Raw genomic sequence first — 26,127 nt, 5'->3', positions numbered from 1 at the left:
GGGAACACCACTAGCCACAGACCTCCAACTAGACTCCACGCCCCCGATGACGATCCTCTGAGCTCTGTCTTTCAGACAGTTCTCAATCCACCTCACTGTCCACTCACCTAACCCACACTTCCTGAGCTTGCTTAGGGGGATGTTATGGGAGACAGTGTCAGAAGCCTCGCAGAAGTCAATGTACACAACGTCCACTGCTCTCCCCTCATCTACCCGGCCAGTCATTCCATCGTAGAAGGCTATCAGATTGGTTAAGCAGGATTTCCCCTTGGTGAATCCATGCTCACTACTCCTGATCACCTTCTTTTCCTCCATATGTCTGGAGATGACATCCAGAATGAGCTGTTCCATCACCTTTCCAGGGATAGAGGTGGGGCTGACTGACCTGTGCAGGTTTAGCTCAGTTGGTTAGAGCATGGTGCTGCTAATGCCAAGGTCACAGGTTCAATCCCTGTACGGGCTATGCTGAGGGTTGGACTAGATGATCTCCAGAGGTCCCTTCCAACCTTACCATTTTATGATTCTTCTGTTGGAGTATTGCCAAGAGCTCCTTGCTCATCCATGCAAGTCTTCTGCCCCCTTTGCTAGACTTCTTTCTCTTTGGGATGCACTGCTCTTGAGCTTGATGGAAGTGATGTTTGAATACTAGCCAGCTCTCCTAGACCCTCCTTCCTTCTAGGGCCTTAACCCATGAGATTCCACCAATTAGTTCTCTGAAGAGCCCAAAGTCCACTCTCCCGAAGTCCAGGGTTGTAATCCTGCTTGTTGCCTTACTTCTTTCCTGGAGGATCCTGTACTCCACCATCTCATGGTCACTGCAGCCAAGTCTACCCTCAACCTTCACATCTCCAATCAATCCTTCTTTGTTGGTTAGGACAAGGTCCAGCAGGACACCCTTCCTCATAGGCTCCTCCACCATTTGTGACAAGATGTTATCATCGATGCATTGCAGGAGCCTTCTGGACTGTCTGTGCCTAGCTGTGCTGTCCTTCCAGCAGATATCAGGGTAGTTGAAGTCTCCCGTGAGAATCAAGGCCTGTGATCGTGAGGCTACCTCCAGCTGTCTGTAGAAGGCCTCATCAACTTCCTCTTCCTGGTCAGATGGCCTGCAATAGACACCCACAACAGTGTTCCCCATGTTAGCCTGTCCTTTGATCTTCACCCATAAGCTCTCAACTGCCTCCTCCTCTACCCCTAGGCAGAGCTTGATGCATTCCAGTTGCTCTCGCATATAAAGAGTGGCTCCACCACCTCACCCTCCTGGCTGGTCTTTCCTAAAAAGCACACAGCCATGCATGACAGCATTCCAGTCATGCAAGCTATCCCACTATGTCTCTGTAACTGCAATGAGATCATGGCCCTGCGACCGCACACAAATCTCTAGTTCCTCCTGTTTATTCCCCATGCTGTGTGCATTGGTGTATAGGCATTTCAAAGAGGTAAATGTTATATGTGTAGAATTATGGGATTTGAGCACTGAATGAGAATTCATTTAATTCAACTTCACACTACCTAAGATGGTACAATTATTACTCCAGAAAATGAGAAACAGATACTGATTATGACGAAAGCTCATTAAAAATCCACTTCTCCACAGCATCATTCAGTAGCCTCAACCATGGGATTCATTTTTCTTCTAGCAATCCTTTGTGTCCTTCACTGTATATTAATTTCCAAAACTAGTAATACAGAGTTTGTTCAGGCAACTCTCCCTCAGCCACAGGGTACCATCCATGTACTGATTGGAACACAATTCCAAGGGGGAAAAGAAAACAAATGTGGTCAAGTAATTAAAATATGATTAATAATATGTATGAACAAACACAAAAAATGAACTGACATAACAACTGTATATAATTCTGACATTTCATAATTTTGAAAGCTTAACCTTTCTCTCTGATGTGCAATGGCTGTCTGCCAAATTGCTGAAGCTTTACAAAAGAAATGGAGAAAAATTTCATGTCACTCCTGACATCCGCCACCTACTCACAAAACAATCAGCAGAACTGAGCTCTACTATCTGCATTTGATTTGCAATAGCTATTGAAAGTTGTCATCCTTATTTTGGATCATTCGTTACAGAGGGTGAAGCTATTTTGACAATATCTGATGGCTATCTGCAAAACAAAGGAAAGTGAGGATTTCAGAACAGTAGGTCCACTTCAAGGACCTAGAAGAAAGCTTGTTCCAAGAACAGCAGCAGGCAAGCTCGCTCTCTCTCCCTGCCTCCCCTCCCCTCTAATTATTCATGCTTCTCACATCCAAACAGTCCCAGACTCCCACTCTATCTTTCACATTGCTGTATTCCCCCAGGTCCTGCTCATGCCCACCTTGGCCTAAATTCTGAGTTCTTGTCTTGCTCTTATGGACAATGTTACCACTTAATGCAGGATAAATTTTATCCTTAACAACATTCCTTAATTTGAAGCACTGGCTCAGAAGATACCTGATTTGCCTTCAAACAACAGCCATGTATATATTTCAGTCATGTTTCTCAATAAACAAGTATTGCTTACAGTTTTTACAACTTACATAAATACTGTTCCTGTTCAAGAGGGCCTATGAGGTGCAGATTTCTCTCTCAAGTGGAGTGCAGGGTCTAGGCTTCCTAATTAGCAGAGGAACTACTAAATCTAAAGATACCACTGAAGATGCTATTCTGGAAAAGGTAAGAATGCTGGAAATGCAATGAAATTTAAGTAAGTTTTATATACAATTAGTAAGAATTACTGTTTTCCCCTTGACTACTACTTTAACATCTGCGACCAACAGGGTGTCAGTGGACAAAGTAGAATTGCTAAAATGACATACATGAGAAAGCATTAGTCTTAGGAACTGGAAAACCTAACTTGTGCTAACTGCTTGCTTTGTACATTAAAGTAATCTGTGCCTGTAACTGTAACATTAAATGTTCTTCTTCCAGTTTATACTCTTGCTTCATTACTGGTCCCATTTTGGTCATAAAATATATTCTTAACTCAAGAATATTACCAGAACAAGAAGTGACAGGTACTCTCAAACTTTCTTAGTCACTTAGTCGTCTGCTTACTTTTAAGGATGCTATCTTTCAAGGGACCACATGTTCAGCTGCCACTCTCTGATAAATACAAGTCCTTCTACAACAACACAGCTTATTAATTAATCACACATTTAACATTATCACTTCTGTGCAGCAGTTGAAAACACAGCTTTCTGTATGTTCTCAGGCTACTTCTGAACTGAGAAACAAGATACTTGTGTATTACCAGGCTCAAGAAATACTTTATTGATCCATACAAAAGCAACTTTCAAGAAGCATCAGTGCAGCATTACCACCTCTTGTTGTCTGACTACAGTTGCAGCAATACTGGACAGCTTCCTTCAAAGCCATATGACCACAGAATTAAAAAATAAATGATTAAAAAAAAAAGGAAAGGAAAGGAACAACTTATCTCAGTAAGGGAGAGGGGGAAAGTGTGCTGAGCAGTCAAAATCCCCTGAACCTGGAGAGCTTCTAGAGAGGCTGCAGTTCTGAGGCGACAGAGGAAGACAGACAGACAGAAAGGGCCAAATGGTTGTGGAAGTAAAATCTGACTGTGGCTGAAAAAAGATATTATCACAAAACAAAAGCTAGAAGATGTGCTGAGTGGTTAAACTTGTTAAACAAACTGTACATGAGGGATACTGGCACAGTTCAGGCCATACTTTGAGGTTGCAAACTGATATGTAGCAAACAGGGACAGAAAGTAGCATTCGTCAGTTAAGGCAGGAGGATCAATCCCTTACAACTTTTAGCTTTATTTTCTGTGCTAATTCTCTGCATTAGAAAAGGCACAGAACATGCTTAAGCTTCATCAGAAGTTTGATTTAAAATTAACAGTTTAAATAAATGGTAAGAAAAATTCCAACATAAAGAGGATTAAAATCTATTTTAGGTCCTTTAATACTTGCTTTAAGAGATTAAAAGCACTCAGGCACATATTCAGAGACCACAGAAGGCAGTTCAAAAAGGTAGAATAAGGAACCCATAGGAAATCTCAGCATGTTTGTCCTTTTTGAAAGTTTTCAGAAGAGGATAGCAATACTAGTAAAAGTTACCAGAGTCAGGTCAGCCAGGCACAGGACTTATTCTCCTACTAGTTATTCCTCTTTTCTTTGGTGTGTTCAACAAGGCTTCACACAGAAGCACTCTAATTCTGCCTCTCTTTTCAGATGGATTTTGCTGTAGCCATAACAGTTTGAGGACAGAGGCAGGCTTGGCTTGTAGACAGATTTAACAATTTTTATTACATCAGCTAGTGGGGTTGTAAAAATTAGCCAAGCTTTTGGAAACACAAGTCCTTCCTCAGATGCTTGTATACCCAAAAGCTTATCTTACTTTTCCAAATACTGTAGCTTGCTTTAGCAGAAGATATTATTTCTGCCTACAAATCTTTCCCTGCCTTCTTCCCTATGCAGTAACAGAAAAGCAGGAAAGGAGAGTTAATGATGAGCTGCAGTATTATCCTCCTGTAATCACTGAGGGTCCCGTAGCCAAAAGGCATCACTATGCTATCTCTTATCTCAAAAAAATTTCTTAAGTCTTCACTTGTAACAATTGTTCCAGAAGTGTTTGACTGTAGTGATTGCAGTCCAGGCTCATTTTCTAACCTGTTTTTTCTGTTCAGGAATAATAATAAAAATTACACTTAAGATTCAAACACAAATTAAAACAGGTATCAAAGTTTTTTAAAAAAATGGACAGACAAACCTTTCATTAGTGTTTTTACTTGTAGGTGCAATTGGTAAGCCTACAAAAAAAAAAAAAAAGAGAGAAAACTGATTTTTTTTTCTTAATTTATCTCCTATGCAAGCAATCAACTACTGCAAAAAAATCTGCCCTGCCACAGTTCCTTCAAACTTCTACAGACATCCCCAAAAAGGCAGAGAGAATAAAAAAAGCTTTCTTTTTGAAAAGGAAAATGAAATTGTAACCACCTTCCACTCTAAAACAAAACAAAACCAAGATCTGTCCAGAAGCAACACTTACTGATATTTTTAAAGGACAGTGTTCCTTTGAAAATCTGCATCTAAAAATAAATTCGACAGCTCAGTTAAGACACGTTTATGCCCTTATCTACTTCAAACCCCAGGGTAAACAAAGTAGGCATCTTTTTTGCAGCTGATTACAGTCATTTATTAAAGACACTCTAAAAATGTCAAATATAAATAAATGAGCTATTTATTTTATGTGTACATTAGTGAGTATGCAAAGCATTTTTAATGATGTATTCAGCATGTTAGTGAATTCACTGCATCAGCATTTGCATATTCTTGCACTACTTTTTAATGTTTCAGTCCACTAATTAGCATACTGAATTTCATTAGCTATATCAAAATTATCATATTAGCACAGTGAAAAGGAAAAGAATACACACCTGCAACATGTTTTAAAAAAAATACTAATAACTTAAGAAACATTAAGAGCCATAAAAACCATTAGTATCTTAATACACTAGACATAGTAGAACACATTAAAAGAAATGCTATAGCAGCACCATCCAACTTGTTTTGATTCGCAGACATTCTACAATTTCTTCCTGCAGAAAAGATCTCTACAACAGAAATTGAAGCTTATTGCAGATAAGCTCCCTCTTCCCCTAAATATCTTTCATAGATCTCCCTGAGAATAAAACAAAAATAAAATAAAAAATAAAAAATCCATCTCAGGATGGACCAGAAGCTGAGAACGTGTGCCTCCACGTCACTGGGGAAAAAAATAGAAAAAATAAAAAAATTTTAAAAAAGTTTGTCATGCTTCAGAGCTGATGCTTACACTGTGTTAAACCCTGACCTTGCTGAAGCAAACAGGCATTTTTGCATTTAATCCTTAAGTTATTACAGAAACCAGAGTCATGAAAGGATTGTGCTCAGGCACTTTTCTAACACTGCTCCCCAGTGCAGTCAAGGAAAGTCAAGTTAGGTCAAAATCAAAAACTTCCAAATTTTGCTCTTCATTTCTGCACAGCATTACGTTTACACGTGCAGGGAAAGGGAAGGCATTTTAAAGCAACCACGTCTCTGCTCTTTGGCTGCTAATTCACACATTCTAGCACATCTTCCTGCCGTTTAAAACTCGTGCTAGACTTAAATAAGAAGCCCACCAAACAGCAGCTTCCGCTGGCACGTTCTCCCAGACTAAGAGAAAGCTCCAAAGCCAGAACAAACCACGCGCCTCCGCGCCCAGCTGCAATCATTCACGTGCACCCTGTCCGCTGTGTAACCCCCCCGGAGAGGCATACCTCCCCGTCCACGGTCAGGAACGGAGGAGCGTTCCTGTGACACGCAGAACAGGCACAGTTGCACACATTTCTCCTTCCTTTCGCGTCAAAGTTGCTCCTGCCTTTGATATACGTCCATTTAAAATTTCATTTTAGAATGCTGCAAATAAGGATCAGGACTATAACGTGTTATCCCAAGTTAACACAAGCTCTATTACAAAAATGCAGTAATTTCATCTCCTGTCACAGAATAAGTGGAACCTGCTTATTTCAATCTCTACAGCTTTCCTTAGAAACTACAAAAACATCAGGTTGCCCGTTAAAGTAATTTGGCAGCCGCTTCCCAGTTTCAAACTAATAACCAGCCTTGAAGGAATTGTTAAAACACAACCATGGCTCACACTGCTAAGCACTTCATTCGCAATTATTGTTCGATGTTATGAGTCATGCGACTCCACCACTGCAGCGTGCATGTCAGTAATTCAGTCCTGGGGATTCTTCATTCATAATTGCACTGGTATGCTAAAGGCATCCTATTACAGTCACAAAAAAAGAGCTGTGTACCAATAGATTTCAGTGAATCTTTTCAGCAATCATAAAAATATTGCGAAAATCCACGACTAGCATCCACCTTTTCCATTCACTTAACAATAGTGTCACGTTCTTGCTTAAAGCACAGTGCTGCATTACCTTTTCCAGATTTTCACCCTAAAACTGGAATATTGTGTACTGCTCTGCCCACAGCATATTGCTAATTATATCTCAAATGAAAAGCATTTAGCTTTTGTATTTTCCCCTTTCCACTCTGTTCATTACAGCAATTCACATTTTATAATTGAATGTATACTAATGTTAAGGCAGCAATGTATGTCAGAAAAGCAATAAACTTGACTTGTGGCATTAGCTTTATCTCAGAGAGAATATACAGGGGTATAAATCACCATTTCTGAAAGCAAAACACAACACTATCTTAGCACTGGTCAATGAAATATTCAGGCTTTTAGTTTTAAGTCAGTCACATCCCTTTGGGCACACTCTATACAAATGTAGCTTTAATCAGCACACATACCAGGATATGCTTGCAAAATTAACATTTTTTCCATTGTGTAAGGTGACAAGCAGAAAAGACATGGCAGTTGTTGGCTTGCTTTTTAAAATAAGAAAGGGAAAGCCAAAATTTTTTTCTTCTTATACATACATTAGAAATAGTTTTAGATAATGGTGCTTTTCAAGAATTTGATCTATTTTAAATAATATTTCAACAAACAAAATACCTTTCTCTCTAAATCTAAGGAAAAAAAAATCACCTGGCAAAGAGTGTTACATATTACATCATCTTTTAAGGACCAACTTTCATTTACACCAGTGCTCAAAGAACTATGCCAGCAGGAATGTCTGATTACAGTAACAGACTCACTATAGAAAGCTGGGTGCTCTAAGTTACTTGTTTTTCTTCACTTCTGGCACCAGCATACCAGTTTTGTAACCCCTATATAGAAGTGAATTGGCAGCCTCTGTTCTGGTCATTTGCACGTTTTCCACTACCAGGAAAATTATTTACACAAACATAACTCTCTTCACTAACGACAGCTTGACCCAGCACATTTGAAGAACTCAAATTGCCCAAATTTCACACAGAATACTTCCACTTCATTTTAGATTCTCTCTTGCACCTATAAATGCTAAGCGAAAGGCTGCGCTAACAGCACAGCACACTCCGCAAAGCAACGGTGCAGTGACCCAGAAAAAGAATCCTGCAGCCAACCGAGTAGCAATGCAGAACAAGCCAACACCAGTTGCAGGGCAGTGCAAACACCAGCATCTTCACCACTTTGCCGGCACAGACTTGCACCTAGTTGCCTATTTCCATGTTTGTCCCGCAACAAGGCTTCACAGGCCCATAAACAGCACGTTCTCTATTGTTTCCAAGACATGTATTATGCAGGTGAAAAATAGGTGACCAGATTCATAGAACAGTTAAATAAGAAAATATAGAGACATGAAAAAGTGATCACTGCATATCACTTTTCAAATATGAAATGTAATTTGCAACTGAAAATGTTACTGACAATTAAAGTTGGCCCAAACCAGAATTCTAGATTCAAACACCACTCTTCCATTTGGAAAAAACATGGCTATAATTTTTTGACTGAACTTTATACAAATACATTTATATAAATCTCTCTCATCTAGACACAAAAAATATATAACTTACAGTACATCCTTGCTCCTGTGTAAAGACAGACACAGTGTGTCAAAGCTCTTATTTATGAGTGTAATTTTTTTTAAAGAGGATTGCCAGTAATGTTAACAAAAGGACCAAAACCAATCACCTCTTAATCTTTGATGCTGCTTATGTTAAAAGCGCAACATATATTAGTTAAATACTTAAGTAGTGCAGAAGATAAGAAAAACAGCATTTTATCTTTGGTTTTAACTTTAGTACATTTGCTGTCATTCCACCCACTATGCTAAGACCAAAACTTTGATTCAGACAGATTCTTTTCAATGAGGCCATCTAAATGTGACCTACTACAAAGCAGACTTAATAGTAAGGAACAAAACAAAACTAACATCTGTACCTGATATTCTCTATGCTACTGGGCATCATTTATACTTTCCATCAAGTTTCCATAGCAAGGAATGCATGCAGCTCTGTGCAGAGACACAGGCAGGTGCCAAGAAGATGGTAAAACACAGCCAAAATATCAACTTACATTCCTTCCAGGGAAAAAAAAAAGAAAGAAAGAAAAAAAAAAAAAAAAGGAAAAGGCTTTGTATCATTGCAGTTCAGGACAATGCCTTGCACCGAAGTTACAGTAAATTAATGCAGAGCATCTTAGCATTTTTCTGTAGAGTCCCACGCGGACCCTTTACCAATAAAATGACATTTTTTTTCTTCAGATGTCAATTAAAACATGTCACTCCAGCCTGCTATAAGACATTCCACTTTGCCACTTCTGAAAAACATGCAGACTTCATCTGAGCTCCTTTCCCACTACCCTGCCTTTCCATAAGTCTTCCAAGCCAGATTTTAATACTATGTAAGCACTCAATTATCACAATTTTTTTTTAACTACCTTGTACACATTTATTGAATTTGCATGTAGACTGGGAGGTGCTGGAGAACGAAGAAAAGGACAGGCCAAATCAAAACCAGATCCACTTCCAAAGAATCTCACACCATTTCCTCCCTGCCATAAACCTCATACTTTTGAGTTTACTGAAAAGACTCAAACAGATTCCAAACACATTCAGATCAGGCCTGAGCCTCCTTTATACTGTCACATCAAATTTCAAGCAGAAATACTACAGAAATGTTACTGCTAGTGTTTGTAAAGCTGTCTTCAAACGCAACCTTTAACGGTAACACACAGTTTGCTTACCTCACTGTTGTGGCCCCTCAAATTGAAGTTGATTCTCTGAGGGGTGTTCCGGTCTCTCCTGCAATGGCTGGAAGTAAAAGTGACGCCTACAACTCCTCTGCCGTTGCCTGTTGCCAACCAGCCTTCCTCATAGTATCGCCTCCTGCACACCGGTTTCTCCTTCTCGCTTTTGGGGACTCTCCCTTTCCAGGAGAGGCAGAGTATGTTGGAATCGCTGCAAAGAACAGGCCCATGTTCCACTGCTGCATACATGCTTTTTAAGTATTTTATTTTTTGACATAAGAAAGTAATATGTCTAGTGCACAAAATTTAAATCAATTTTTTTTTTTATTGATAAGACTGACCTGGGATAGATCATTGAAAGGGAGGAGGATGGGGTCAGTGTTTATAAATATCCACCAAATGCATAGTGAAAAATTCCTCTATAAAAGATGATGGCAGTTGGCTAAGAAAAAGTAACACTTCAAAAAAAAAATTCAGGTTCATTTTTGTTTTTGAGTCCATAGAATGAGGGTGCACTTATCCTTTGGAGAAACAGCTACTTCATAAGAGGCGCTCAAGAAATAGTTAAGTCATCTTTTTGCTCAACTTGATATAATCTTTATACAGCCTGAGATTCCAGTTTAGCGTAATGCAATTCCAGAGACAAAGAGTTGCAAATGTGTAGGTTTCAAGTAACTTAAGGCTTTTAAAATTTCCTCCAGTCAGATTTTCTTCAAAAGTTCAGTTGCAGAAATTTATACACACGCACATACATATATATGTATATATATGACATTCATCTTTTCCAAGCCGCCCTCTGGCATATCTTTTCCATTCGATGTATTTCTGCTGCTAAAGCTGAAAGAGATTGCATAAAGGGAAAAAAAAGGCACACAAACCGTGCGAAACAGACCCGAACTTGTGCAGGCACTGGTGTGCCAGACCAGATGGCCTCTTGGTACTGAACCACTCGTTGGACTCAACAGCTTTTGCAATCCAAAGCCAATCCAATTTTCATTGCAGCACTTTTTTTCCACCAGAGACCCAACACAGCCTGAACTGTTTATCACGCTATCTTGCCTGCTTTCCCACTTTTTGCTGCCATACACAAATGAAAAAGAAACCCCCTCTTCATTTAGCAGAATCAAAAATGCTCTAAAGCTTTTAGCTTTTAAAGCTGGTAAGTTTGCCTCAGGTGAACCATGAAGTTCTGTCTCTTCCAAAACAGGCTAAATGACAAGATGGTTTTCTTTTACTTTTCCCTTTTTTTTTCCTGCTACAAAGAATCACAGATTTTTCATCTTACTGTAAAAACAAATGCCAGAATTAAAGCACATCAAGTAAGCAATCTTTCTGAATCTTCTAAAATTCACGTAAGGAAGAAATATAATCATTTAAAAAAGAAAGAGAAGCAGCATTAAAAATCTGACTTCCAGGTTTCACTATTTCTCTAGATATTTTCCTTGCTTGTTTGAGTGGATCTTTCCTTCTTGATGCTTGTCTACAGCACAGATTCATAGTTCCAGACACAACATTTGCAGCTGTACAAGAAGGAAACATATGAAGTATTCCAATCGTTTTATTTGAATAACATTTATGAGCTCAATTAATTAGTATTTATACCACAGTAAGTGAAAAGAAGAAAAAGGAGAGGGAGAAAGAATATGCAAGTTTGATGACCTGGCTAACTCGAGAAGAATGACGAGGTTTGTTCAGTTCAATGCCCAGACTTGTCCCATAGTTCCTGAACTTACTTACTTCCAGTCATCACTACTCAACATATGGTTACGGTTTATTAGTTCAGTCACAATCTATTGAGCCCAATGGAAAATGTGCCAAAGATCATTCATTATTCCTCTGCAATAACAAAGTCTGTCTGTCGGTCTGTCTTCTCTCGTTTCCCTTATAGTTACTGATTTAGACTGGGGAGGTATTTATTAGTTTTTTTCTGTGTAGAGGGTGTTTTTTCTTCCTCTTCTTGCACACCTTTTTCACCCGTGAATACCATGTGGAAAGTTGAACACTAGTGGCAGGTGTCCTTCCATGACTTACTGATTCCTGCGCTGTGAAGGTGCTCCATCTGGTTCTTAAATTAATTTTCATCAATTGCAAAGCTCTCAGAAATATACAAGAGTAAGTCTTTGTGATGACAGAAATGTGTGTATATTCATGTACACACAGTACACACACAAGTTCACTCAATCTGATACAAAGAGCTGCATCTGCCTTTTCAGCTTAGCTGTAGAGATCTTGTAAGATGCCCGTCATTCCAAGCTTGAAATCCTTGGATTCTTCCAACTCTGCAAGACAACATGCACACACACACAAAGAAAAAAGTGAAAAAATATGCCACAAAACAGCTTAGGCAGAAAGACAGAGATTATTGTGCAGCAATTAAAGCATTATTACATATTTTATCTTGACTCCTATAAAATATCTGTAATACCTGTGTGCAATATTCAGACATATACACTCATATTTTTCACACACACACACACAAAATAAAATTTTCTTTCATTTTTTAAGTTCCCAAAGCTTTCCACAGTGGGCATTCAAAACTAATAAAATGCATCCAGGAAGGATACATTAGAGAAAAAGAACTTTTTTTGGCCACAGCCACTGGGGCAAATTCTTAAAGTAAGATTCCACAACTTTTTGAAGTGAGGTTAGGGAAGAAAGGTGGCAGTTACCAAGCAGATGCATAGTTAGACACCAAGAGACACAAATCATGAAGTACAGTACTAAACTTATCAGCCTCAAAAGAATAAAGGAGTGGAATGATTCCTCTGGGAGTTGAATTCCTATCTCCAGGAAACCTAAAGTATTGCAAGATGAAAGCTTAAAAGTTTGAATAAATGCTACTCTTACAACTAAAATCTATTATTTTCTATTTAGTAGAGATTAAAATCTACTACACCTTACTATTAAAATCTACTGATTTTCAAGACTGCTCAAATCTTGAATAAGTCTCTATTTGAGAAAGGACAAAAAGTTTTATACAGAGATGAGACCAAACAAAAAAGTATGCAAGATATTCCAAAAGATGCATCTGAAGCACACATGGATATAGTTATTGTACCTATACAATTATTGCCAAAACTCACTCATTTAAATTAAGAATTGCATGCATCACATTCATCAGCACTGTAAAAATGATCTCATCTAAATCACATATGGCTCTGTACTCACCTCATATTTGGAATAATTAACTTTTTTTTTTTTTTTGGTATAGCGCAGATATACCAATGAGAATTAAAAAAAAAGAGAGAGAGAGAGAGAGAGACAAAAAAACACACAAAATTTATAGATAACAAGGCAAGGCCATAAAGTAGTTTACACAATCTGGATAACATATTTATCAGAAATACTCTGTCTGTGTGGCCTAGTGCATCTCTATCAGAACTTTTCAGTGTTACAACCAAATCTCTATCAGAACTTTCAAGTGTTATAACCAAGCAACAACTGATTTTAAAACTGACTGTTAGAAGTTTATCATAGCATGATGAGGATTTGGGAAGTGCCCTTTAGATTTCCAGACATATTCATCAATTACCTTCCAAAGAAAGTTCATATAAAGGAAAATTTCAAAAATTTTCTGAATACAAAGATTTGAAGAAAAAACTCTATGCTTACCCAATATGCAAGCTTGATTCCATATCTGTAAAGTCAAAGCTGTTATTTGAATATCCACTACGGTTTTCCTAACAAACAATAGAATCTGCATTAAAGAGCAGACATTTTGCTTTACTTTCCCTCAAATGACAGCAGTGCCTGTATTGATGCAGGTCTTTGCTAATCCTAGCGAGGTAACAGAACTGTTTTTGTTCAGGAAAAAAAAAGTGTCTGAAACATCAGTAAGAGTACATGAGTAAGCCTTGAACAGAATTATTTGAACTGCACAAGTACTACATCTCTACGAGTGGTTTTTAAAATATGGACAATTATAGAGCCAGCGGCTTTGCACAACTCTACATACAATTTGTGTCCTTGTTCATGGCATATAAAACTATGAAGCTTGAGAAAAGGACCCTAAGCCTCTTGGCCATTAGCATTCCGAGTTCCTTTTACCATTACTACCAGGATTACTCAAAGCCTTCTGTTCTTTAAAAGGTCCTAACCGCACTAGGAAAGCTGGGCAGGGAGAATGAAAATACCTGAAAGTTAATGTGAAAGTCAGTCACTAGGAATACAACAATCCCTACAGGAATATATCCTTCTTTAAATCAGTGAAAGTCAGCGCTTTCCTATATGTTGTACTTGTATTCAGTAGACAGATGAACGCTTTTAAGGTTGTAGTGGCAAGCACTCAATACAAGAATGGAAAGATTTACAGATCCTCTATACAATCTCAGTTCACCCTCTCTCTTTCAGTTTCACTCATTTGATATTTCTTATGAAATAATCTAATTAAAAGATTCAGTTGCTAGTCTTCCCTCAAGAAGATACGTACTTCATTTAGTTGCCCTTGTTCTGTTGCCATTGCATCTATTTGTAGCAGTCTTGCAGTTCTGCTCCTTTCTACACATTTAAACCAATATTTTTGTCTTCTTTTGCCCACCACAAAACATAAATAAATTACTACCTCTATAGTAAAGCACTTGAAAGAGCTGAGGGTGAAAAGCACTATATATAAAGAGCTAGGTGTTACTGACACAATCTTACCATTGGTCTGAATTCAGTTCCCTACATGAAGTGTATTCAGCTTTTCAGATAAAACTCTTCCAAACTAAACTTCTAACTATAGGTTTTTATAATCAAGCTTAACACATTTTTCTTCCTGAATAGGTTAAGAGCTAATCACAGAAGTTCACCGATCCTGAAAAAATATTCATTTTTGCCGGTAAATTGTTTCTGGCAGTAGCAGGTCACTAAATATTGACAAATAGCAGTAATCTACTTTTATACTCTCACTTAAAGTGCAGTTAAAAATACCTTTGCTCTGAATTTTCCCCTGTAAAAAAGGAAGCTGCTGCTTGAACCTATCCTTTGATAACGTCATATAACAACTTCTTTAACTACAGACACCTAATGAGACAAAAACATATTAGACTTTTGACACACGAAAGAAAGGATCCACAATTACGCTGTTTGATCTTGCTGTGCCAACATAGCTCCTTTTGAATGCAAGAACAGCAGCAGGTTATGCTTCCACATCATAGGAGTAAATTTAGGTATTAACTTAAAAATATGAACTTATTGACAGTGGCTCTCATTTTTTCAGCACCAATGTTTAACTCAATATTTTTACTGCCCAACTGTTTCCATTAACTTCCATAGGAATGTAAGTGTTAAGCCGCAGTTAGACAACCAGAAACATATTTGCTTGTCTTCATGCATCTTTCATTGAGGCATCTCTCTCTTGTTGAGAGAAAGAAGTCATGCACAGCCAAGTGTACCAATACAGCAGCAAGCTCGTCAGTATTTTATGCTTATTGCACAACCCACTCTTCATGGTTCTAAGCAGAATATCCAAAGGTGAGGATAAAAGATTAGGACAGGAGAGAAAGCAGAAAAGGAAAATTCAGGGGAGCAGAGAAAGCAGAGACTTACAGTCTGCATTTAAAAATTCTGACCATCCAAAAATCTTACAGAAAGAAATGAAAGCTAAAGAATCTTTGAAAAGTTAGGCTACCAAATTTCAGGCTTTTTCAGCCTAATCATGTTCCTTCCATTAAGTGTTCAAGAAGCCAAAAAAACCCAGCAGTTTTCCCCCCTTTTACATTCCAGGAAAGCAAAAAGTATATACCAGTATCCAAAAGGTGGCAAGGTATTTTACTTAAAATTGAGATCACAAAAACTTGTATTTTACTCTGAAAGGTCAATTCTAATCGGTTCTGCACAGGCTGATGGCAGATGATCCCACCAAATATCAAATGACAACTGCACCAGTCACCTTCAATGTTACTAATAAACACAATATTGTACAAGTCTTGCAATACAGTCACTATTTTACGTGCTATACTATAGGGCTGAAAGCTGATCAGATGATCCATTTTGGCACCTACATCCATCAAGCCCAACTTGTAAAGCAACTCAAAGCATTAAATATTCCTGTGCAAAAAGGAAAGAAAATGATTTATCGAAATGAACTACTCAAACCCTAAAATACAACAGGATAACTAGTTTGGGGGTAAAAAAAAAAAAAAAAAATCTTTTTAAATAAGAGACAATTCCATAAAGATAAAATGTAAATTCTGGCCTGAAGAAGTAGCTTTTCTTCTTTTTTCACTCATCTCCTCTAATTATCTTTGCCTCAGTCACTTTCCATCATGGTATAAGACACCCAAGATTATCACCCTCCATTTATATTACACAAGTATCAACATAAAATTAATTTGGAGGATATAACTCTAAACAAATATCAAGAACCTAGCTAACGTTTGTGCAAATGTACTTATCCCTAGAAAGACAAAGGAACAACAGAGTAAAAACCTTCCCAAGCACATGCAACAGCACTACCACCTGTGTACGAAAGGCAGTGGGAGGCACACTATAGCAGCCTGATTTCTGTCAATTTGAACCATACTCAAAGGGTTTTTTCTGCTTTGTTTTAAACTGAATCAGTCCCTGTTACTATACCCAGCACAGTCCCATATGCAGTTGCACTAGCAAAACTGAGGTGGTGGAGCTCTACAGCAGTAATGAGCTAGTACTGCCACTTGAATGCTTGCTCTCCTGAATTTTGGCCACAGCGTGTTTCCGATATCAGGGTTTTGCCCTCAGAAAAGGGGAAGAAAGAAGTTTGTGTCTTGAGGGATAAATTTGAGATGGCTAACATATTGTCCTAAAGCAAAGGTTACCTATCAGCCATGGAAAAATGTTCCACTTTCAAATTAATTTTGGTGGGTGAAACACTTGAGGTAGATGTCAAAAAACCTGTTTCAGAGATGAAAAAATATACAAATAAAGGATATTATACTTTTATACTTATTGTAGCTATACACCAATTAAGCACCCATTAAAAATCTTTAGAGATAACAAAAGAAATGTAAAGAGTGACCAAGAACAACTCTTCACTTACAACCATGCATTTTGTCTCTCAGAAAAGGGCCAAAATCCTCATAGCACAGACTCTTACTATCTCTTTTCCATGGAACTGTCTGCACTGACCTTGCCTGTAATTACAGAGCAATTTCTCTCCCTTAGGAACGTTCTGCAGCCTGCCAACATCCCTTGAGCCTGCAGCAGTTCTATGTAGTTCCTAATTATCTCCAATATCTACCCACAGACTCTTCTAAAACTGCCTTAAAAACACATGATGAAGTTTTGATATCCTCACCCCAAACTCCCAATACACCTTCATACGCAACACACACCTTACAACACTGAAAATAATTTTTTTTAAAAAGAGGAGGGACAGAGGAAGGGAGAAAAATAACAGAAGCTACTCAAAAGAGCCATAAACAAAGAATTATTTTGGTTGGACCGTAAAACATATTTCAGCCACAAATTTGACACACAATTCCTATGTACTATGTTTCAGCAGAGAAAGATGCCAAGTCAGCCTGCAGGGAAGATGCTGGTGATATCTGCAGGCTGAATTACAGGTGTGAAATAGACTGTGGGTATAAACACCCCACTGTGCAGCCCTTTGCTCACACTGTTCTGTTGGAACTGCTAAGCAAGCTACTTCCTTAAAAAAAATAAAAATAAACAAACCTCCAGGGGATTGGACTTTTTAATAAAAATGGAAGAGTCACAGTCGTCAAAGAACTTGAATTTCTCAGTGTTTGGGATCAAGAACTGAACTGTAATTCTGACTGTCCCCTGAAAGGGCCATTAATAAGATTTCAATCCATGTTGGAGGATTTGCATCCACTTCACAATCACTCCTTGATCATCTGGATGCAAAAAGAAGGGATGGCTCCTCATCCTCACATAAAAGAGATGCAAAGCTTATTAACAGCTTTATCCCTTCTTCATACCAGTCCTGTTTTTGGTTGTTGTTTTAAATGCTGTACTTTTCCTCCATGTTCTGGAAATTTGTGCAAATGGCTCTGGATTAAAAAGAATATAGTTGCATGAAGACAGACAGACTTGAAAAGTGGTTGCTATATGGCTTTTCTCCTTGAGAAGCAAGAGTCATTGTAGAGGTCTCAAGTAAAGTAAAAGGTAAAAGCTGAGAGCTTTAAACAAACGTTTGTAGCAAAGCACACTTACATACAGAACCAAGTTATTTGTTTCATTAGCAAGACTAAGGGCATGGCATTAGCTGCATAGAGATGTGCCCAGCAAGGTGAATGATCTTTTTGAGCTGTGCTGTCTGCATTAATATGTCAAGTGCTGACTGGTCACCTGCACAGACAGGAGCAAGGAGGTCAGCAAGAGGCAGGGGCTCCTAGGCACAGTAACATCCTGGTGGGTTTGCTGAAGCCTGCAAGACAGATCTGCATCTAGGTAAATTAGCTTAGCAGTCTGCTGTCCAACTGTTTATTTTACAAAGGTCTTCACAGCTGATGCTCTTTTCATCTTTAACAAAGTATCTGGTCAGGATATCAAAGATTTAGGTACATACAATATAAAATATTGCTGTTTCTTATCCTCGCTTCAATACATTGCAGTCTCAAACAGTACTATCACTCCTCTTGCATAACAACGTGACACTGCAGCCCTTTTATTAAAAAAGTCCAAAATACGTAGAGATTGCTGGAGCCAAAGGTGCTCAGTGGAAAGACAACTACAGAGAACTGTCCTCCTCCTATTTTCTTAGATGTGATGGAAAAAACATTTGTTAAAATGATTACAGATGGATTTAAAAAAAATACACTTACATACCGTAAAGTTGATTTATTTGATGAAGGTGAACTATGCTGAGTCAGGAAGAAACAAGAAAAATAGCACAGGTAGATTCTGCTGTACTTTCTCCATCTACTGAAAAGAACTATGCCCAGCAGTCTAGACTGACAGAAGAACAAAAAGAAAAATATGGGGTAGGAAATACTGGGACACTTTATGGGAAAATTATGAACACTGAAATCAAAAACTTAGTCTGTGTTTCTTCATAGACTATTATTACTGATGCTTGAAAACCCTGCATCAAGTGTTCATTATGCAAATATGGCAAAGAATCAAGAATCCAAAAGCATTTGGAGAAAAACAACAACAACAAAACCTAAGAAGAGAAAAAGATTTTCAGGAACTACAGAAAAGCACCCTCAAGGAGCAATAAAAGTTATTTTAAGAGAACTTCACTTGATTGTTGTCCATGGGGGGGAGGGGAGGAAGAGCAGGGAAGAGAGAGAATTAGTATCATAGAATAGTATCATAGAATTCAAAAACAAATTTTTTAAAATAAAATTTACTGTTACCATTAACTCAATATTTAGTTGAGAAGTCTATCCTTCCAGTTTAGCTTTGTCAGTCTGTTAAGAGCAAGTCTTTGGCAGATGTCATTTTTTTATATGTAATTTATTCATTTTACATTGTACTGATGCATCCTTTTCTTAATTCAGTGACATCCTAAGATAACTAGACTTTATGGTGCAATTCTGCAACAACCAGACAGTGCCTGCTTCCAGTTGACTATAATCTCAAAGTTATGAAGGATGCTCTTCCCTTGAGCAAATATTAAGACTACACCAAGAAAGTAAACAAATGCTGTAAATGTTATTACAAAATTTAGGGAGAGGAGTTAGTTTTACTAAAATTTTTTTTTGTTTACTATTACTCTTTTACTAGCCTTACTTCTCAAACTTTTCAGACCAACTTTTCTCTTCCTCAACACTAAGCTCTCAACATCAAGCTCTCAATACCTTTCATTATCTTTTTCTAATCAATGCCTACAAGATTTTTTTGATAAAGCCCAGGCTCAGAATCTATGAAGCATCAAAATCAAAAGTGAAGATTCATCCTAGTAGATTATACCTTTTAGACAGAGAAGATAAATACAACAAAGAGCTGAAGTTATCCATGTCTAAACAGAGAAAAGAAACAAAGTTCTTTGTTTAGATTTTCTTTTTTCCCCATTGCTGGTATCATCTTACTGCCTTGACCAAGTGTGAGGATCCTCAGACGAACATGGTAAACTTTTCAAAACAGCCAAAAGAAAGACTGAACCTACCGATGAGGAATGCCAATTTCACACATTTTCTACTTAATTATGAGAACTTTGATTTGCAAAAGTAATATGACTGCACTTAATAGATCATGTCTAACTTATCAGGCTTTCACTGACAAATTTGATAAATATAGGTTATATTCCTGCACACACTCATGCACAAAATTTGCTTTTTTTTCCCCTCCCTTTAATAAACACGAATGCAAGTTCCTTAGAATACCATCATGTTTGCAGATTCTAGTCAAAAGTAACAAGAAGAATATAAAAGGAAATTAAAATCCTTTCAAGCAAAAACTACATTTGTCATGAAATTTCAAAGTTATCGTACACACAGTGAATTTTTTCCTCTTACATCTGGAATCACTATATATTTAGACAAATATTTTTGTCTTATATATAAAATTATTACAATTATTTTCCCATTTAATAAATTCTTTGCAGAATAGCTTCAGAGCTGCATAAAAGTACAATTCTTATTAAATATTATTTCTTTATGTCCATCTGCAAGGGTGAAAAAGTGTAACAATCACAAAAAGAAAACCCGGTAACATATATAATCCATGTTGGGCGTTCCCTCTATAAAACTCTATTTGTACTGAAGGTTCCTTTTCTGAATTGAAAAGTCTGCTTGTAAACTGCTCGAGGAATATGCTGCTGTTTTTTTCTGGTAAGCAACCTGGCAAGGTAGCATCTTTAATCTTACAGTGTCAGTGGTCTCCTTGAGCTCACAAAGTCTATTAAAACAAATTACAGGAAAACATCTTCTTCGGGATTTCAACTCTAAAGCTTAAGAGGATCAGTATACTCCAGTTCCTTTTAGGTTCAAGGAACACAAGACAGTGTATACCTTCATATTTAATGCTGTCATGACACCTCAATGCTTCATCCATTAACTATGTATTATTCACAGACCACAGAATAACAGGACAATGGAAGAAAACTATTTGTTTTTTTGTTATCTATATTAATCAAACTGCAATAAAATCAATTCTTCAGCATTTGTTTGAAACTGTCATTATAAAAGATACTATAAAGAACATTTCAGCTTTGAACTTTAGTAGATGAATGCATAAAATAATTACTTAGACAACAAGGTGAAATATGTAATATTTGATAAAACAGATACAAAGCCTCTGAATTAAGTAACTTAAGGATGTCATTTTAAGAAAATTCTACTTCAACACAAAAACAATGTATTACTTTTCACTTACTGTTATACAGAGAGTATGCAACAAAGACAAATGACGAACAACCAGAAATTACAATGTCAGAATACAAAAAATTGAAAGAAATGAAATGGAAAACCTAAAATAAACATGGGAAAACCTAGTTACTGAGCAAGCTCTAAAACCTCAAATAATATGTGATACAGATGCTGATTTCAGTGAATGGTGAGCCTACCAATCCTATATTTGGCTGGTGATAAAGTTGATTAAAACTGATAAATTGAAAATTTAAAAAAAAAAAAAATTAAGTTATCCTTTGCACATAATTTAAAGAACGTTTTGTTTGCCTGAAGTCAGCTTATTTTTAAAAAAAGATATTAGAAAAAGATATTATATTTAAATATCTTGTCTTGCCTATGACTGTAGACCACTGCAGCAACAACATTACTACTGCTACTGTTATCTATCCATGTATCTACATGGAAATGCACTTGAAGGGTCTGTGTAATGCCTGTGCCACTGGTCAAAGTAGAATGTGGAGAGGCTTCTAAGATTTTCTGGGAGAAGGGCGAGTAATCAACTCCTAACATGTTCCAGCACGACATTACTGTTTTGCAGTTTTATTAATGCACTGAAAGAGAACATAAGGAAATGGCATACACCGTTCCAGAAATATTAAATATACTTCTAACAACTATAACACAGACAGCAAATACATAAATGTTCCACTACAATCACAAAAAAGTAAACACCTAAGATAATAATTATGGAGGAAATAACAATATTAAAAATTAATTCATCTGAAAGATCTGTATTTTGTCACAATTGCATTTTCCAAATATTCTCTATGTAGCCACTGCTATAGTCATCCATCTACCATAATCAGTGGCAGTAAACATTATTTTACTGATGAATAACCACCAAAAAAAAAACCAAAACAAATATTCCATCCTTTCCTGTCCATCCCTGCTACATATGAACAAAGCCCATAAACATGTCAATCTTACATCCATGTAAAAAGAGAGATTCAACCTTTGTTCTTCACCTGAATTTGAAGACAGCTATGAGTGGTCTGTGACATCTACCTGGTCCATTTCAGCCTCTTGCACGTATTAAGTGTGTTTGTTATTGCTACTGGATGTCAAATAGGTGGGAGAGAGTATAAACAAGATTCATGGATTGTTTTTTTTTCCTTTAAGGGACAACTACTAATAAAATTATAATATCATCTAATTCAACGGATGCCTTTTTAGTTGCTAAACTGCTATTAGCACCTGAAGCAAAGTACTCTGTGAAGTCTTTAACTAATATGAGCAACAAAATGTCACATACGGATCTCAGATTAACTAGTAGTATAGCCAAACGTACGCCATGCATCATCTCCTTTTGTATGTCCAATGTTGATTAAAGTATGATAATCTAAAGTTTTCATCCAGAATATTCTATTGTATATGTTAAATTGATATTTCTGTTGCTTTTTATCACACCCAGTAATGCAGGGCTTTATATATATATATATATATATAAATTTAATTCACAAAAATCAAGTCATTTGAGCTTTAGTTTGCATTTGTATGCTCACAAAATTTCATTTCAGATAAAGAAATACATCTTACAGAGGGGAATATTAATGGCAAATTAAAACAAGACAATGTTAGATTCTAGATAGATGTACTACAGCAATACAGAAGTGCAAGGATCTGATTATGGGCAATATCCCTCTGCCAGGCAGTTGCCTGCATCTCCCACAGGGATGGAGAATGTCTATTCTGGGAATGGTGGGAATGTTCTACACTGAAACAATGTTGTTTCCTTTACAAACTAAAAGATGACATGGGATTATTCCCTCTCAAAGCTTCAATATTTTAATGTATCAAAAATTTTAAGCAGAGCATATAGAGCCACTTACAGTTTGGTAACATTTGCGTATGCACTGTTTTCTTTCACTCTTGGGTCAGACGCTCTCCTCGCAATAGCCAAAAACCAAGTACAAAGCAACAGCTATGGGTTGATAGCTGATGTCCTTCACCGCTACTTCTCAGAACTGTACTTGAATAGGCCACGGCCTTAAATGACTAAAAGGAAACTCAAGCCTATCTTCTTTGCGGCCGCATGCTGTTGCAAAAGATAAATGGGAAGAGAACTGAAAGAACACCAGGAGAGTTCTTGAACGATTCCACAGAAAATTTGCAGACTTCAGTCATGAAAGGATAAACTCTTTAACACAGCTACTCACTCAGAAAAAAATTGCTATTTTCTCTTCGAAGAAAATCAAGATTGATGAAGATCATCTGCTGTGTCCTTTTCTCAACACTTCTTATTGTTTTATTTGCTCTGAAGAAGAGCTACAAATAATTGAAATTACAGCAACTTTCAGGAGAGGGTTACATAATTACACTGGTTTGCTCTATGGAAATGTTGTTGAGTTTCTCATAGTAGCGTTTCAAGCAGTTAGCCCCCTTCTTCCCACATAATTATTAATATTAGGAAAGCTTCACCATTCTACAACAACAGAAGAACAACCTTCTCAGAAAACCATTTCTCTATGTCAGGGCACCGAGACGTTTTGCTCTGACAGCAAGTAAGGCCTTACCATTATCTTTAGTTATGATTTTTCATGGCACCATGACAAAGTGACAGTACCTTGGCTTAAAAAAAAAAAATCCTATTGTAGCACTTTAATTACATTCAAAAGATTCACTTTTCTACATTCTCTTTCATGATATTTAAATAATTTGCACATGTTAAGGAAAGAGTGCATATTATATAACAGTATTTTCAGAAGTGATTTAAGTTTGACAGTGAAATCTATTAATATATACAGGAACTTCACATATTTCTCTATTATTTCTTCACCTAGTGCATCCATGAAGGCACAAAGCTATAGGGCAAAACAGCCACCTCTTCATGGACATTGACATTCTTCCTTCCTCTTAAGTGATAGAACTGACACGTGATTCGCAGAATTACTGCTATCTAAATTCAATGCCTTTATATCTTATCTCTTAACAAATACACTTTTATGGCTAAAGTAGCAATACTTACAATATATACCAAGGTAGTACTGCTCCTATAAACCCTTTCTCATCACTTATAATGTCTTGAATACACATTACAAATCACTTTAGCAATCTTGCAAGACAGGCAAGTATAATTCCTGCTTTAAAAGACAAAGAAACTAAGGGTGCAGGCCTACAATAAAAGCAACTGTTCACAGCAGCCTATGCCACAGCAAGATTTCTTAGTCTGCACCCCTCTCCAAGCTCTCCCAAAGCCATTCCCATTTACTTTCCCAGATCCTGCCCTCCTCCTCCGTCTGCTCACTGTCTGGTGCCTGTCTGATCCTCACTGGGCAGATTCAGTTTCCTAAAATATCAGAAAATAAATATGCATGAGTAGAATTCTGTGAGCTTAAGGAGCTGAATCAACTCACTGAAGGGCCAAAGTAGTGTCAGAGCTGAAGAAAAGGAGCAGGCAGGACCCAAAAGACTCAGCACAGGGAGACCTTTCAGAAACAGCAAGATGTCAGACTGACTCGGATGCACCAGGGAACTTTCCCATCAGATGGTGCTGGAACATTTCTCTTAAAATCAAAGTGGAGACTGCATCAAGGCAAGAAGTCAGAATTTACAATTAGTGTCTCGCAGTCCTGTGCTAAGACCATGTCACTCATTCAGTTTAGTTCATCTGACATCTACCTGTCTATTTTATCATGCTTCAAATTTACCTGGATTCACAGGAAAAGCCATAACCAACATTCTGCTTTCTTCCTCTCATATTTAAAAACATCCATCACTACTTGGTGAAATATATCTTAGGTCAAAATGCTTCTCTTCCAGTTTACTGCAGAAAGATTGACAGGCTAAGCTGATTAATTCAAAATGATTTACAATAACCAAATACAGTTAAGATTTCAATCATCAAGCAGGAAAACTTGATCTAAATGTACAGATCTTAATTTTACTTTGCATCTCTACTCATTTTCCAAAAGACAATCTATCACTAGATCGTAACCTTAAACTGATGTTGATTTGCAAGTAAGTATAGCTTTTAGCCCAAATATGGTAAGTCTTTTTGCTAACTGGAATGCTGTAATACATTCACATTTAAGTAATTAAATACATTTATTTAGATTTATGAATTTCATGTTTGATGTTAACAACAAATGGCCCTGTCATATCTCGGACCAGGTGTTCCTCCAAACTACCATACACATACCACTGACACATGCAAAATGTACATATGTAACACGGGGGAGTATACAATCAAATACAATGTTCCCACTGTTGCTGCACATAACAAAAAAAAGTCGCGATATTTTAAGGATTGTTTTTGAGTTATCTTTTAAACTCACAAATGTGTCAACTCAGTTTAAATGGCAACTAAAATTTGATTTAAATACAAATCCAAGTTTTGGGTGTTACAAATAAAGCTACACTAATGTTTTATTGACTTGATTAATCATGTTTTGCATTGAAAACTAAATCGATATTTTTTAAACAAAGGAAGTCTCATCTTCAGCTAGTGAAGTAAGGTGACTGCTTCTGGTCACAACATCCCTAGTAGAGCGCACTTGATCTCAACATCACATTTAATTTTTATTACATTTTGTAAGAGGAAAACACACTTTTTCAGTTTCTAATTTTGAAGAAAATTGCTTTAAACTATACCAAAATAAACATACAATTTTCTGTCTATGCCTAATGAAGAAAATCTGTTGCAAGCTGATCTTCCCCTTCAGCAAACTGCATCCAAATATTTACCCAGTAATTTCCTCCATTTCAATGATCTGACATACTTTAATATGTCAGAAAAAATACATTTATGTTATTTAGTTTAAAAGCTATTTAAATTGCCAAGTAATGCTGAAGAGTAAACTACTATAATAGATTTAGATGGAAAGTGGCAGTTAAAAATAAGTATTTTTCTACAACCATTTTTAACTACTCCGTAAATTCCCTCTAACATGCCTCTAACAATGAAAACTTTTAGCTCCAGGAGTGTCAGAAAGGCTCCACCTCCATTAGGGACCCATGCCTGCACTTCCATCACTACAACACAAAAGGTCTTAAAAACTGACAATAAAGGAAGGACTGAGCTAAAAAGTCAAACTATAACCTGAAGGGCCTGACATGCCAGCACACATTCTCTTTTAACCTTTCAGAAGTTGAGCGGTGGTAGCCTCTATCAGATATGAGGAAAGAAGATAAAAATTGTCACAGTTAGACTTTGATACAGTTTGTCTGCTAAAGCCCTTTAGATATACTATGGTTTTATTTCTTTGTAACTTCAGGAAA

At 37.0% G+C, this 26,127-nt stretch overlaps 1 protein-coding gene across 3 annotated transcripts in view; it reads right to left on the bottom strand.

Moving 5' to 3' along the window:
* Nucleotides 1–26,127, bottom strand: part of TULP4 (TUB like protein 4) — a 163,472-nt gene that overhangs the window by 124,353 nt on the left and 12,992 nt on the right. For all 3 annotated transcript variants that reach the window (XM_062572422.1, XM_062572421.1, XM_062572423.1), the window contains exon 2: nt 9,626–11,907. In XM_062572422.1, the coding sequence (XP_062428406.1) occupies nt 9,626–9,877 (252 nt within the window). In that variant the 5' untranslated portion in view covers nt 9,878–11,907. The remainder of the gene's footprint in view (nt 1–9,625; nt 11,908–26,127) is intronic.

This window comes from Rhea pennata, chromosome 3 (assembly GCF_028389875.1).
Source record: "Rhea pennata isolate bPtePen1 chromosome 3, bPtePen1.pri, whole genome shotgun sequence".
NCBI classification, from domain to species: Eukaryota; Metazoa; Chordata; class Aves; order Rheiformes; family Rheidae; genus Rhea; species Rhea pennata.
This window is presented reverse-complemented; position numbering and strand designations above follow the sequence as displayed.